The 16,166-nt window shown below is 35.3% G+C and overlaps 2 protein-coding genes across 2 annotated transcripts; one reads left to right on the top strand and one right to left on the bottom strand.

The window, feature by feature from the left end:
- Positions 1–2,240: 2,240 nt before the first annotated feature.
- Positions 2,241–9,072, bottom strand: LOC114530300 (serine/threonine-protein kinase 33-like). The gene is made up of 14 exons (XM_028551909.1): positions 8,874–9,072; positions 7,731–7,961; positions 7,198–7,302; positions 6,823–6,903; positions 6,441–6,498; positions 6,098–6,174; positions 5,578–5,659; positions 5,192–5,267; positions 4,504–4,616; positions 4,342–4,427; positions 4,033–4,104; positions 3,136–3,225; positions 2,987–3,055; positions 2,241–2,614 (listed from the first exon to the last, which is right to left on the bottom strand). The coding sequence occupies exons 2-14, from the start codon at positions 7,932–7,934 to the stop codon at positions 2,432–2,434; spliced, it is 1,296 nt and encodes a 431-aa protein (XP_028407710.1). The 5' UTR covers positions 7,935–7,961; positions 8,874–9,072; the 3' UTR covers positions 2,241–2,431.
- Positions 9,073–11,347: 2,275 nt separating this feature from the next.
- LOC114530301 (nuclear factor NF-kappa-B p105 subunit-like) lies at positions 11,348–13,691 on the top strand. The gene is made up of 4 exons (XM_028551910.1): positions 11,348–11,454; positions 12,530–12,861; positions 12,952–13,040; positions 13,174–13,691. The coding sequence occupies exons 1-4, from the start codon at positions 11,354–11,356 to the stop codon at positions 13,498–13,500; spliced, it is 849 nt and encodes a 282-aa protein (XP_028407711.1). The 5' UTR covers positions 11,348–11,353; the 3' UTR covers positions 13,501–13,691.
- The last annotated feature ends 2,475 nt before the right edge of the window (positions 13,692–16,166 follow it).

Genomic DNA, 16,166 nt, shown 5'->3' with positions numbered 1-16,166 from the left:
ACAATTATTGGCGATAAGACAAGATAATTTTGCATATTGTTTACGACAAGGAGGAACTCCGGTGTCTACTTCCGAAAAACAACGTTGTTTTTAACTTTTATTATTACGCATTTAGCTTTTTTCTTCGTGATTTCCCCCGTGCTTATGGTCGGAACTGTGTAAAGGCAGCGACTTTCGTATTTGGATAAAGAATACTACAGAAAGAGAATTTTGGCAGGACATTGTCATTGAATAGTACATGTGCTTTCACCTCTAGATGCGAAGACTGTTCGCGGCGTGCATTTCCGTCTTCATCACACGTGTGAGAGTGCTTCCAGTTTCACTGAGTTATATATAGGAAGCAAGACTGAAGACTAAAGTAATCGGTATATTCTATCATTTTAGTTGGTTTGTCTTGCTGTGATGCCTAAAACTTGGTCTGCACGAATCGTAATTTATCGAATTTATTAACCAATAGCCACCGACGATGGAATTGTGGAAATCCCCGATTCTTACGAAAGAGTGGGAGTACTGTACATGTTTCTAAGGAAAGTGGCCATTGTACTCGATTTTCCAATGGCAACAGACAAAGTCTTTATACTCTAATAATCGCAGTCTCTGAGAATTATCGCGCGGATACTTTCTCACAAGTGTCAAGAAGCAGACTTTAAAATATAAAGCCAATTTTTTACGTACTTGCGATCCTATTGTCTTAGGTGTATAACGAAATGAAAATATAACTCCGTGAAAAACGACTTGTAACCTGATTCGCTTGCGGCACAAGTGTGTGGGACTACTTCTAGGTCGCTATAAAAAATGCAGTTGAGGCATTTATGTGTGGAGCCGAATTAAGATGTTTTGAAGATAAAATGCCTAAATGATAATTTTTAAATGATAATGTACACTTCAATGACTCAAGTCCCAACACAAGCGGTGTCGAAAAAAGCAACTTTTCGCCACTTGAATTTTTAGCAATTGCGTGGTCTTAGATTAATGGCGTCGACCTAATATTATATAAACTTGCGTCATGACATACGTTTTTACCCTACAAAAGACTTGTTGACCAATATTATAGTTTGACTTCAGCCTGTTGTGGAGTAGATTCCCTCCTGTATTGTTGTATACCTGGATAGCCCTTCATCTCAAGAACCAAAAAGCATTTCCAACTTATTTCTCTGACCAATCTCTAGGCCGGACTATTTGAACTATAGCTATATGTAGTATAAGAACAGTTCAGATAGAAAAAGCTTTTCAACGAGTAAACAAAGTTACCGAGCTGATATCGAAAACACCGTGGGAGTTCAAGGCGATTGCAGAATTATCCCAATGAATATGCAAATCTCAAGAAGTCATTTATAATTAAAAGTTCAGCAATTCTTCAGATTTGAGGGAATAAGGGTTGACAACTGGCGATAAGACTATATCTAGCCTACTGCCAATACAATGACTATATTGCCCGCACCTATTGTTCGGATTTCAATCACCCTGATTTAAATTTTGTTGAAAGTTCATCTGTATATTACGCTGAAATATTCACGTAGTTTTACGGAAAACCCCTCACTCCAGTCTTAGTTCGAGTCAAGATATAGGATTCCAATTACCGGGAGTTAAAGTTTGCACTTAAGAACCTAGAGCTTAATATAGAGATTGTAGTTTTGTATTTTATACTTGCAATGTTTTCAAAGGCCAAATCATAATACCTAAGCCTATATATTGTGATGTGACTGAGTGTAACTATATAAACATATCCGACATTAGACAGTGGCATCACACAGCGTCATGATGGCCAAGGCCTAGAATAATGGATCTAAATTATATATAGTCAAAGAAATCTACACTTATTGCGCCATTTTGAGAAACTCAGTCTGTTTAACAACAGCGAGTATTTTCGAGTTATAAATCAATCACTTCAACCATGTTGTTCGAACTCATACTTATACAATCACAAGAAAGTGAACAAGTCAACGCAAAGGCTAACAAAAATAAGACCAAGTATACAAATGTATGAAATGCTGGTATTTTAAATTCTAGGCAAATTGGTTGGAACGATACTGATCTTTCAAAGTTTGATCAGTGCATGTCAGCGTTTTATCCGAAGGGCGGGGCCTTTCTTTAAAGGGGCCTTTACCGGGTCTACACATGCAAGAACCACGTTCAGGTTAAAGTTGATATTTACGGCCCATTACCACGATACGATAAATTGCACACGCAATATATGATAACAATAATCACGTGTACAAACTTCAACCAAAAACGTATCGTGTAGTAACTGGGGCATTTTATTGTACAACATTGTTGATCTAAAATAGGTTTTTACATTAAATCCCACAATAAAGGAACTTTCTATATGGGTATTATTATATATAACATGAACAGTTTCGGAGTATCTTCCTGATCGCCAGGAATGTTTCTCTCTACATATTTACAAATATGAAATATTTCACTACCTAGGTCACCTAGTTTTATCCGTGCTTTTACGATTTTTCATTGTGCGAGCGCTTGGATTTGTTGGAGCCGAAGAGCTCTGCGTTGGTTGCATGTAACTTGGTATTTTTTTCTTGCCTGAGTTTTCGCGACTCGGTAAAGTATGTAACTGTGAAGTTGAGCTCGCTTTCCCTATCCGTGACGATGAATGCTAAAGATGAATGATCGAATCTCAGATCCAATCAAGAATATAGCGACTGTATATTCATCACTTTGCTATACACTCAATTCAATAAAGGGTTGTCCTAAGTTTCAAAACTGCAAGCTTGAAGTCTGAGCGCGAAAGGGATAATCGGTTGTGAGCTACAATATTTCAAGTAAAAAAATGCCGTCGGAGCAAGTAGGTTTTCATCGATCGAGTAACTCAGCTAGACGGGTGATTTTTGACGGCGGTTTTCTCTTTCTAGTGTATGCTATTTAGTGAATCATATGTACACAGTGTTATAATTTTGCCAACGTAAAATAATCAATTCTGTTAAATTTACTCAATATAGAGAGGTGTATATTCACAGACACTACTTACCCCTGGCGACTTCTTCCGATCTTTTGTTTCTTTTTTTAAGCTAGTTTTTGATGGCGAATTCTTCATCTCCTAATAATGATGATATCATTTACTCATTTACCGCTGTTCTTCCAAAAACACTTCTCGCCTGTTCAAAATTTTAATCTTACATTATTTTGTTCAATAACATCGACAGGCTTCTCTTGAGAATCTGTGAGCTTCGTCTCCTCAATATTATTGTTATGGTTGCTTGGATTCATCTGCAATTATGTTAACGAGTTACTTTTCCTTGCGTAATACTAATACATGCAATATACTTAACTTATTATTTTCCACATTTTACAATGTTTTGAAATAAAACTTTCAAGTTTTAAGGCCTACTTAAAGCTAAAATGTTTTGACCCATATACATCAATACATGTAATTGCCGTTGCTTTTCTAGGTTGATATAGTGTCTATAGTACTAGTTTGAGCCTGGTGGAATTCCTAAATGTATACGCATAGCAGCTCTGAGAAGATGAAACAACTAGACGGTGTAAGACAGCTAGAAGCATATAAAGGCGACAGCTATATGGGCCTGACACAACGATAACATATGGTGCAGCTAGGCCTGCTAGGGTATAAAAAGACAGAGATGAGGTACGGGGAAACTGGGGTACCGAAGAGAGGTATACCTCTATGGGTGTGAGACAAAAATGAGTAAGGGGCAACTGGGGTATGAGGAGACGCTATGGGCGTGAGGCAGCAATGAGGTATGGGGCAACTGGGGTATGAAGAGACCGCTATGGGTGTGAGGCAGCAATGGGGTATGGGGCAACTGGGGTATGAAGAGACCGCTATGGGTGTGAGGCAGCAATGAGGTATGGGGCAACTGGGGTATGAAGAGACCGCTATAGATCAGAGACAGAAATGAGGCATGGGGAACTGGGGTTATTCAAGATAAAATATTTTAAAACCTGCCTATAACAAGATGGCAATTTAATAACATGTAAGTGTTCTCCCTTTCCAAGGCCCCATAATTTACGAGACCAACTGCAGTACTAAAAAATTAACTTTTTCTCTCAAACCTTTTTCTGCTCTGCGTTATATTCCTTCATCATTTGAATCACGTTAACACGAGCTGATGATTCATTATCTCCCTAAAAATTACAAAGAAATACGCAATATGGAAAAACGTAGTGAAATAAGCCAAGCAAAAATGATTACGGTAGTAATGGTGAATTAAAGCACGCAAAAATAATCATTGCTTTTCAAGCACGTTTAAAGCGGTTGAAAAAATCACTACCCGATGCATGGATAGCAATGAAAGAGTAACACGAGGGAAATCAATATGAAAGTGAATGAAAGTTTCTTCAGTCACAGAAGTCACAACTTACATTCACCCAAGGATGGTCCTTTATCTCCATAGCTGTAGATCGATGGGCTGGATCAACCTCAAGCATTCCTTCCAGAACGTTCTTGGCTGTCAAAACAAATAACATGCATGCTAAACATAATCTGTTGTTTTAAATTGATGGAGAAATTATATAGTGCAATACCTGATTCGTTAATCGTCTGCCAACACGGATGCGTGAAGTCTAAATGCCCTTGCTTAATCAATTGATACAGCTTTTCTTCTGTAGGTGCTTGGAATGGTGGTGAACCTGTTAAACTGCACGCGAAATAACGGACAATTTGCATGTTAGACTAACTTTTTGTCTTGGCGAAGAAAAGTATATTCTCGAAAAGAGCATATTAGTAGCAACTTAGGATCAAATGTGGTATAGCAACTGCCTAAATAGACAAAACACTTCTCGACGTTTCGACCTGAGGGCCTTCGTCTTACTAACTCTCCTGACTTTGTTTGAAGACGCTGCCACGCAGCCCACGCTGCTCCCTGGTTATATTGGAACATATTAGTAGCAAGTTTGACGGCGAAATGTTGTAAAATGCGAAAAATATAGGATTGTAAACTTTGCAAATTTATATACTACATGAGTGCGCATGGAAATTGTTACATCATTTAGGCCGAAATGGTAACATTTTTCGTGCTTTTGTAAGGCCATATTTTTCGCAATTTAAAACATTTCGCCGTCAGACTTAGCAATTTTACTAATTTTCTAGCCGTGCTTTTCTCCATTACTGCTTTAAATTGATAAAGTTTAAATGAACAGAGGTTTCACCTCAAAGGCAAAGTATATGGAACTATAAAACAATTAAATTCTTAGGAATAATTACTTCACTTACAGCGTAAACAAAATAACTCCAATACTCCAGATATCACATTGTCTACTGTACTCGTGTTCATCTATAACTTCTGGTGCTGCAATGAAAAAAAAACATGAAATGTGTTCGTTGAATGTGGTGTTCTAAACTCACGCAAGTGTTTGATGACGTTGAGTGGAAAACAAAATGCAAGTAAAAGAAAAACTGAATCTACAAGATCACGACTTATATTATGTTAAACTAAATCACAGGCCATGATCTGAATCGCATCATGCATGAACGGAAAAATGATAAATTGTCACACATTTTTAGTACATAATGGAAAAACAATAAAATGCGGTATAGTGCAAATGTATTTCAATTAGCCAGAAAGGCAGGTATAAAAATAATAGCCTGGGTTTTCGTACCCATATACATAGGAGTTCCACAAACACTTTGCATCATCGCTTCCCCACTGCCTTTAATATAAGACAAACCAAAATCACTGATCTAAAAAGGAATATAAAACCACGTAAGGTTCATGAAAATGAAGTATGAAGAATACGAGAACACTGCAATGATTATCTATTAATATAGTTCTTATTGGTGTCATCATATATGGCGATGTTTTGTTAAGATACTGTAACAAATGATCTACAAATACATCTAAGACCAAAGTAAGAGTGATGTAAAATGCAACTCAGGTCCTCCAGCAGCATTCTGGGGCAGTGCTCTCGCCACTAACTCATTAATCCTACCAAAGAAGGTCACACAAAGAGGTAACATTTTGAGTGTTATCATTTGTCTTTCCGCACCAAAACCACACCCAACCCTGATAACTTGTGAAGAACTTGAAGCTATAATTCCATATATTAAAAAAATTCCCCCTTGGGCGGTCTGAACATTGCAACTCTTTGTGTACATAGCCAAAGTTGCAGTTTTCCTAACCTTAATGTTGATTGGTTCATCATTGATAGGTTTGCATAATAAAATATTCTCTAACTTCAAGTCTCTATGAACAATATCTATATGACAAATAAAGATGAAAAAAAATGGTAGCATATGTACATACATTTGATAAATAATTATTATAAAATAGTAAAACAAGTATTCTAAAAAACCCAATGCTTCTCATCTTTTTGTATATATTTAATTTCATGTTTCTTTCCACTTAATAACTGAACTCTTTATTGCCTATAAATACCTATTGCAATCACTTGGCATTCTTTTTGTACTCGTGTTGACTAATATAATGATACTGTATATGGTGAGAATATTGAACTTAGCTTACCTAGATCATGTAGGTATGCAATTGCATCAGCTAACTGTCTGATGACTGTCAGAGCCTCCTATATGGTAAAAAATATTCCTTTAGCTAATAATGTAGCACAAAGATTTAGTATATTTTATATTTTAGTATATTTTATTTAGTATATTTTTAATTTGTCAAATGTCCTACTTTACTCATCAATAGGAGAAGATATTAAATTTTTCAAGGTCAAAACAATATGGGTTAAAAAATATGAGCCACAACAAATATGTAACCACTATATAATGTGTCAAAATGTTAAGTAGGTATAAATTTGGATTTTGAAAACATACTTCTTATTTAATGCAGTTCATCAATTTCTACTCATAAGTAACATTCAGTCTAACTTTATGGAATTACTTACATTTTCACTCAATGTTTTTCTTACTCGTAGAAGATCACATAATTCACCTTGGTCACATAGCTCCATAACAAGGAACATTTTCTAAAATCATGCAAGCCATACTCTTTTAAACTTACTCCCCCTAACTGCAGTTCACTCAAATGCAACCAACTCTCTTAGCCTGACATTCTACTTCAGGCAAATGATACTACCACCAATATCAGAGAGCGGTGACTTAACAAAATTTACACACTGGGATTGATTAATGCTGCACACATTAACAGCACTCTTAAGCAATGGAAAATAAAATCGTATGACAGCGAAAGACTGAAGTATCCAAGCTAATTAAGTTACATGTTACAAATCAACATTACAAATCAATTACATGTTACATACCGTAGGTGTTTCATAAACCTCATTTAAACAGACAACATGTTGGTGGTCAATCATTTTCATTATATTCACTTCTCGCTCTAACATTTTCACAGCATAACTACCAGCCTAGGTTGGTGTGAAGAGTTTCAGAATCTTATGACAACCGATAATGTAATAGTGGTAAGAAATACACAGGTGTTGAGTCAAGGGGTTAAGGGGGCTGTAGTTCAGTAGGGTAATTTGCACATTTCAAAGAGCTTCTATTTCCCAATGAGTGCACCATGTGCACCTCAACTTTTTAGCTCATCAAGCCAATCAAGCAAAGCTGCAACCTTTAATAGCCTGGAATGTTTTGTAATTCTTTTGTTTCTGGCTTTAAAATTAGTTCCAAATAAAATTAACAAAAAATATAGGTTGAAACCAAACAGGTGTAATCCAACTGAAACTAATCAAGAGTGAATGGAAATAATATTGCAATAAAACTACATATGAATTTAACATTGAGCAATATAGTTTCATAATCTTTCATAAATGAGTTCATACTATTACAGCACCTTCTCTTTATTGACAGATTTGACAGCCCACTTTATACCAGTTGTTTGACACTGAGCTTCATAAACACGTCCAAAACTTCCTCTGCCAAGCTCTTGTCTGAACTCGTACACTTTTTCAAACTCATTCTCATCCTCAAGCCGTGTGTGAGGAACATTTCTTGTTGAGCTGCCTGGTGAACCCTTTCGTGGTGAGTTCTTATACATCAGGAGTCCTCTTCAACAGACAAAATTCTAAGAATATGAATAAAAATTATATCATGATTCACAATATCTATTTTGCAATTTCTTCCAGTCAAATTCAAGTGACACACACACATATGTACAGAAGCCTGTTCAGCCTGCAGCAGACTATATTAATAACTACAATGTACCCAATAATTACATAGTGCTGAACACTAGCTATAGTTTGTTGCAAATTGTACTGCATTTTATATTGTCTTTCTCCTATATTTCTGATTTAATGATAAATATTACCACAAGAGTTTTATTTTTTTTCCTTTTAGGCAATAAATTTAACAACCTTAGCTGAAAACAAATTATAAATATAACAAAACTAATATTCATGGAACATTTGGAAATCATTACAGAAAAAATACAGTCAATTCACATGTAATAGTTAATAGAAGTAGAACACTTTTTCTATATTCACTATAATTGCATCACCAGGCTATGCTAAAATACTATCAAAATGTCTGAACTAAGAATTTAAAAAGCAGTGCAGCAAGGCAGAGCGAGCCACTCCTTGGCAGCTAGAGCAGCGAAAATATGCAATATTGGTTTAGTTAATCCCTTTGTTGTATTCCATGCCAATATTTTAGACATTCTAGGTTTTGCTAACCATAGTTTTTATAAAAACGATGACAATACAACAATATGTTTATACAAAGGGTCAAACTTCAGCAGGTCAATATATATGACATATTACCCGAAATTCTCAAACAGGACAACATAAAAATGAATTTAACACACGTTAGAGAAGTATATTTGAAAGACTTTTTAAACATTGACCACGAAACTAAGCTTTCTTTAAAAAATACAGCTGTTTAAATAATAAACAAAGTAAAAACAAATGAGAAACGTTCACAAACCTAGTTGAATCACTTGAATCAGTTGAATGCAAATGACATAATTTTTGACACCTACCTTCAACGGCTCAAGAAGCCTTAAGAAGCGTTTAAAGACATTTTCTGTACTGTCGTAAGAAATATCAGGCAGTATCCATATCACATCATCTCTTTGAAAACGTTATTTTTTATTAAATTACCTAAAATCCATTCAAAAAAATGGTTTTTAGTCAGAAGACGATATATGTAAATAAATATATGCAAGTTGCCATGCAAGCGCCAAGCAACACGAAGATGACAAACATTCGACAAATTATACCAGAAAAAAATGTCGTAAACCAGCCTCCTCCGCAGGCATCTCTTGTTTATATTAGGCATTTATATTTGGATTAGCTGTGTCGGGGAAGGCGATGAATAAAGTTGGACCACTGAATGGGATAACCCAAGCCAAATATAAATGCCTAATATAAATACATAAAAGAGATGCCTGCGGAAGAGGCTAGTCGTAAAGAGGGATTTTGTAGTGGTCCAGACTCCAGTGGCTTGGTCACTTCCGACGGTAGGTAGGTATCCAGTAAATCTCGTGCCCCAGATACTCGAAAAAACTGAATTATCATTTCCTTCATTTCATATAACTTTAGCACATAAAAATTTTGAGTAATTCTATTTTTTCTTTGCGGAAACGCGTTCGCTTTTCAGTCAATTGCAAATTACCTATAGTACACTAATTTCTCCTGGTAAAAAGCACGGGGACAAATGAACCACTTAATCCCTTGCTTTCACTTGCAACTTTTAGTCCCAGTAGCGTGTTGGTGTCGAATAGAATAGACTTCATGAATAGAAAGGTTCAATTCAAATTGTACTACAACACTGGCGACTTTAGAGCAACGCAGTAACCGGTGGATAGCGGCATCCGCCCTCCGTACAACCGGCTCCTATAGGCCTATACAGGGTGTATCAAAAAAAAGGTAATCCAACTTTGGTGCGCTATTGTACGTGAACTACTCATTCTATTAACGAATTTTTTTTCACATTCCGAAAGGTTATGCTTTTAACTATCGAATGACATGTTTTTGATACCAAATGGTGAAAAAATGAGCAAATAGGAGGCTGATAAAAAGTGTTAGTCGAAATCGCATATTTTCACCTCTGAGAGTTGGGACTGAAACCATTGAAAATTAACTCTCTTTGGGACTTAATTGAAGAATTTTGCTTTTGAATAAACTACCCGCATATGCATATTAAGTAGGAATAAGGAGAACATTCCAAGCAATGCGGCATAAAACCGGTGCAAGCTGTGACATGTTCATGATTAATTGTTTTTTTCTTTTGTTATGCACTGCTTTAATTAGGCTCAAAGGTGAAAATATGCGATTGCGACTAACATTTTTTATCAGCCTCGTATGTGCTCACTTTTTCACCATTTGGTATTAAAAACATGTCACCCGATAGTGAAAAGCCTGATCTTTCTGAATATGAAAAAAATTCGCTCATACACTGAGTAGTTCACGTACAATAGCTTGTTGAAGTTGGATTACCTTTTTTTTGATACACCCTGTAGTTCAATTGAAAAAAAAGGGAAAGAATCATTTTAGTATCCTGACCATATTTTAATAGCTATTCAATAATAGAAATGATCAGCAGTCACAAAATAAGCAAAAAAAAAGCAAAAAAAAATTGTTCTTTTGAAAGACAAAAAAAAAACATTTTAATCAAACAAGAATCGGAACAGTCACATAGACAACTCCAATAATAGTCGAGGCTTTCATGCATATTCATTTAGTTTGAAATAGATCGTCTTTGTGAATGAGGTACCAGAGTATATGAATAAACCCTATTCCTAATTGTCGAGCTGAAACTTTGGACAGCGTAATTGTGAGGATGTCGTATATATAACGTGTTAACTAAAGCCAAGCACACACGACGCGATTTTTGTCGTACGATTTCAGTCGACCGACTTTAATAGGCAAATATCAACCTCTTTTGATGTATTCCGATTACAGTCTGCCGACTAAAATCGCTTAAAAATGACATCGCACACGCAAGGATTTAGTCGGCCGATTAAAATAGCACGACAAAAATCTTTCAGTGCATTTTGAGTTTTCAGAAGCATATAAATTAAATTCTGGAAGTAAAATTTGGAAACTATGGACGCTAGAGCAGTCAAAAATGTTTTGTTGTTATGTAATCTACAAGAATATTATGATAGTTTAAAATTTATTTGATTTTGAAAAATTAGAAACGTTGAAAATTTGCGCCGCGTTGCCAATTCACGTCCGGTCTGTGTCGACCTTAAGGGGCACGTTTTATGAACGCTCTGAAGCGGCGCATTCATCTACTAGCAATTTTAAATAACTTATTATGACATTAGCAATTTGACATGCATTTATCTCCAAAACTACTATTAGACTATTAGAAGCCATTTAACTTTCATGCTTTGTAGATTTCTTTGTATTGCATCATTTGCATGTTCTCGGGAAGTCCCCGGGCAGACCTCAGGCAGCCCTGGGCAGTAGGAGGCGAAGACTGTCATATCCCATTCCGAGCAAGAACGTTACGATGGATGACTTTATACGAAATTTTGCAATCACAGGTGAAGTCAGATCCCTTCTGGCGCCGTTATGGTTGCACCTACTCCATCAAAACGAAGATGGAGATACGTAAGTACTTTATTATCTAACTTTAATATGTAAAAAAGTTATCTACACGCGCCTAAATAGATGGGAAAATCTCATCTGTGTGAAGTTTGAAAATTTTGTGATCAACAATTAATAGATGCAGAGTACTTAGCTATGATGGAAATTAATATCTCCGTATAGTGATCAAGAGGAGAGGAAGCTTGTTTACATAAAATACGTAAATTGTTTTCACGACTTCACTATTCAATTCTTACGCATATTCCAGGAATGCAAAATATCAAATGGAAACAATTAATTATGTTTTCTCAATTTCCCGTCGATAAACATGCTTTATACCTAAAATGACATCCTTTGCGACAGTAACGTATCATCCAGACAATTTAGCCGCTATGCTCATGTTCATTTAATCTGAAAACAATCCGTTTTCAAAATGAAAAATGAAAATATGTTATAATTTGCACCCGTTACACGGTGCATTTTTATGTTGCAATACAATCCTACTTTTAAGACATGTAAATTAGTCCAGAGTATTCAAAATGTAAGTTGGAAGAAATGAAAGAAATGTATGAAGTGCATGGTAATAAACATAAAAATTTCGTTGCCAAATTTGCCAAATTTACACCTATCAAAAATAGAATTGGATTGCAAGTTGCATTGCACCGTGTAACAGGGCCTTTATAAATCGTCAGCCTAAGTCTGCGACTCCGCCACGATACCACTGTCCGCAGCTTTGCGTACAAATTTTGGTAAAAATGGAGAAAGAATGCCTTAGAATGGAAAAAAAATTAAAAAATAAAAGCGCAAACACAAATATCGCACGCTAAAACACCTAATTTGCTAAATTTATATAGTTAAATTGTTACATTGATAATCGATGGAACAGAATCTGCATCCTTTTATGGCTTTTTGACAGTTGCATTGATTTTGTGGTCCAATGTCAATATTTTCTTAAAGAATTCCACAATTTCTTATTATAGTATCACATTTGGTTCTCTCAATCACCATACAAAAAAATGTATTCAATTCCTAAATAAATTGCAATTAGGTATATTCAATGAATTACTGATTGCTAATTGCTTTACTAATTTTGTTCTAGATGTCTCCACTTGGCAATTATAAACTGCAATGAGCAAGTTGTTTCAGCCATATTGGATATCATACCAAAACCAGAATGCCTTGATATTTATAATGACCTTACCCAAACCCCATTACATTTGGCTGTGATAACAAGACAAGATAGAATTGTAGAAAGACTGGTAGATCATGGAGCTAATGTTGAGTTGGTTGACAGAAATGGACAAACATGCATACATCTTGCATGTCAGCAAGGCGATCTTAAATCACTTCGAGCAATTTTCAAACAAAGGCCTTCAAAACCTGAATTAACAAAAAAATTGCCCGAAATTTTAGAAACAAGGAATTTTGATGGTAATTAGATCATTAATGATTGTTTTCATTTGGGCTTTGATTTATAGCATGGGGCAAGTAAAGATGACAGAAACATATGATATCATTTAGGACTGACCCCTCTTTGTATTGCTGTGAAAGCAAATCATGTTGAAATTGTAAAAGAACTAATCATGCTTGATGTAGATGTGAATGCAATTGTAAGTATCACTTCTGTGCCTTTAGTAAAGTTTGTCATGTGTTATATATCTACCAGGTATATTTATTGTTTTTCAGTTCATTTTAAATTGTAGGTATGCTTATTTCTAAAACACATTTTTCATCTGTTCTTAGGACACTAAAAGTGGTAATACTGCTTTACATTTAGCAGTAGAAGGTAATAATCTGGCCATGCTTGCTTGCTTGTTATTCAAAGGAAAGTCAAACCCTAATGCAATGTCCTACAATGGTAGCACACCGCTGCATATTGCTGCTGGTTTAAAACTTCATCCAATTATTGCAACACTAGTAGCAGCTGGTGCAGATGTCTGTATCACAAATGCAGAAGGAGATACAGCTTTCAACATGGAAAGTGTAAATTGCACTAATTTGCCTGTAAAAGGTTTTCAAACCACCAAGGAAACTTTTAACTTGTCAGATAAGGAGGAAGAAATGGAATAACTGGAAGCAAGCAAACCTTGAAGTGGACCATTCTGGAATTGTTTTTCTACAATTTTACGTTGGGTGAATAAAAATCTAATTCAGTTCTGATCATAAGTCTCAAGAACATAATGTGAACATCACAATGTCTACTTTGTTTTGATTTTCATTTATCTGGGACAAAAATTGTTTTGTTTTCATTGGCAAAAATAGTCAAAATCATATTTTAGTAATTATTTATCGATCTGTTTAAAATTTGATATTGTTTTATTTGTAATAATTTGAGTTGGTTTAACTAATAACAATAGTTCATTACAGTTGAATTTTGATTAAACAATCACTCAAAGACTGAATTTTAACCACTTTATTATTTTATTGATCTGTCAGATATATTTTTCAAAAACATCTCCTCATAAAATCCCTGTGTTATGATATACAATCCCTGTGTTATGATATACAATTAGTATACTAGCTGATTGGCCAATGCATGCACCCAATTGGTTAAAGTTCCCCCTCTACTTAGTATGACATCACATGAAAGGGTTTATATCATGGTATATATGGTGTTAACCTGCATGCAAGCATGATAAGCAATCTGTTTTTATCATTTGGGAAGCATGCATGCATGGTGCTGATTTGAAACCTACACATGTACATGCACACAAAATATATATTATATGAAATTTTTTTTAATATTGCTCACTTCCATATACAAGGTTTTATTTTCACTCTTGGGTACCAGCATTCTCTGAATTGATGCACATGGCAGAGGTATAGTTGACCAAGAGGACCTTAAAAATAATTAGAATGTATCATATAAGTACAACACCATATAATAGGTAACTGTGTTTCTAGCTTTTAGCAGGCCGACAGAAATTGGTGAAAACAAAAGAGTAAAACTTGAAATTCATTTCATTTTTTAAGGTGGTTCTAAATTTAAAATGTTGTGATGTTAAAATGTTGTGATGTAATTACCAAAAAGGTCTATTGTAATCCAGGTATATTATTTGTTTGTCAGTAATTGTTCTTTGTATTGAAAATTGTCTTTCTCTGAGCTTTCGACTTGATACTTACATATTCATAGTGCATATATGATGTGTATATAAACAATTTAAGCTAGGACTCTAACAATAATCATGTTCTGTAACAAATATTAAATAACTTTTGTGTTAATCCATCCACATCTAACACACAACAATCAAATCGTACCATAGCAACTATCCTTGAGAACAAAATGCAATCAACTATGACAATACATGCTGCAACCACCACTCATATCAGATTCTCATTGAAACCACCAATCAGACACTCTCAGCTTATACAAAGTCTTAAAGAACAGTATGAAACTTAAATATATAATAGCTACACATCATGCGCATATTCTTTATCATCTACTACAGTCTGTTTCATCTGTATGGGAATTTTCAGAACCACCTGAAGATTCCTATATGAATGAAACAGACTGTAGTGGACAATAAGTATCACTCTCACTGTACAATGGTACAGTCATTTATCAGTTGTCACACTAATAGTTAGCCAGCCATACCTTACGCCCACTTTTTACTAAAGTCAACAACACCATACTTCCGACATAATTCATCATAATATGATACCATATCATATGTCCTATAATCCTCAGTCAATTCTTCGCCTATATTAACATCTCTCGTTGTATAGTCATAACCATCCTCCTTAGTAACCACATTAGGATCATTAGAATGATTGACCATCATAGTATCTAATTCAGCCAGATCAATTCTCATCAAACCATCCAAACAATAAATATGTTCCAACCACCATCGTCGTTGTTGATCATTAGGAACAGCTTCGAAGAATACATACGCTTCTTCTCTTGTGAAAGTCATATGTACGCGGTCGGTATCTATTCGCGTACCTGCCCGTAGAAACTCAGCTGCAAATACACCAATACCAGCACCGTTGGCGCACATTTTAAGATCAGCCTTTATACTAAAGCCTTCAGCCGGTCGTGGAAGATTTTTAAGGCTGGCTAAGTAATCTCTTAATATATTTCCCTTTGCTAATTTCAAAAGATTATCAAGTTTAATGTCATCTTCCTTGTGTTTTTTTTTCGACATTGTATTAACCACGTCCACGTTGTCCCAGCAGGGAGCGGTTGTTCGAAGCTAGGTTGTCTGAGTTATCGCTAACCCTGGGTTAAATTCTAATCCGCTGTTTAAATTCGTTTCAATTTCAAAACTTTACAAAATATGACTTCTTTTGATCCAGAAAATACTCATGGTAAAAATATTCAAATCTTATTAACCCAACTTTGAACAGCAAAGCTTCGAAACACAGCGCATATATTATAAGTGCCCTGGGACCGGTTATTCAAAGTTATTCAATATTCAAAAGCCGGTTAACGCTAACCCCCATGCGCTAACCCAGGGTTAAAAATGCTTAAACCCAGGGTTAAATTCTAAACCTCGGTTGACTTGCGTTGCACCATGCATAGTTAAAAGACTAAATTTGATTTTATTGTGATTTTATTATCCATGGTTGCACAAAGCCCGGTTAGCGTTATCTCTTGGTTAAAATTAATAATTATCTGAGAATATTTATCTGAGAATTTACCATTCGTCGTAAATGGAACAAAAGCCCGCTGTGAGTGTTCGGATTTTTAATGAACCAACTTAAATCAGTAGCGTAGCCAGCCGGACAATTTAGTC

Source organism: Dendronephthya gigantea, unplaced genomic scaffold (genome assembly GCF_004324835.1).
Source record: "Dendronephthya gigantea isolate DGI-Jeju-01 unplaced genomic scaffold, DenGig_1.0 000061F, whole genome shotgun sequence".
In the NCBI taxonomy this organism is placed as follows: Eukaryota; Metazoa; Cnidaria; class Anthozoa; order Malacalcyonacea; family Nephtheidae; genus Dendronephthya; species Dendronephthya gigantea.
The sequence above is the reverse complement of the archived record's forward strand: the minus strand, read 5'-3'. Positions and strand labels throughout refer to the sequence as shown.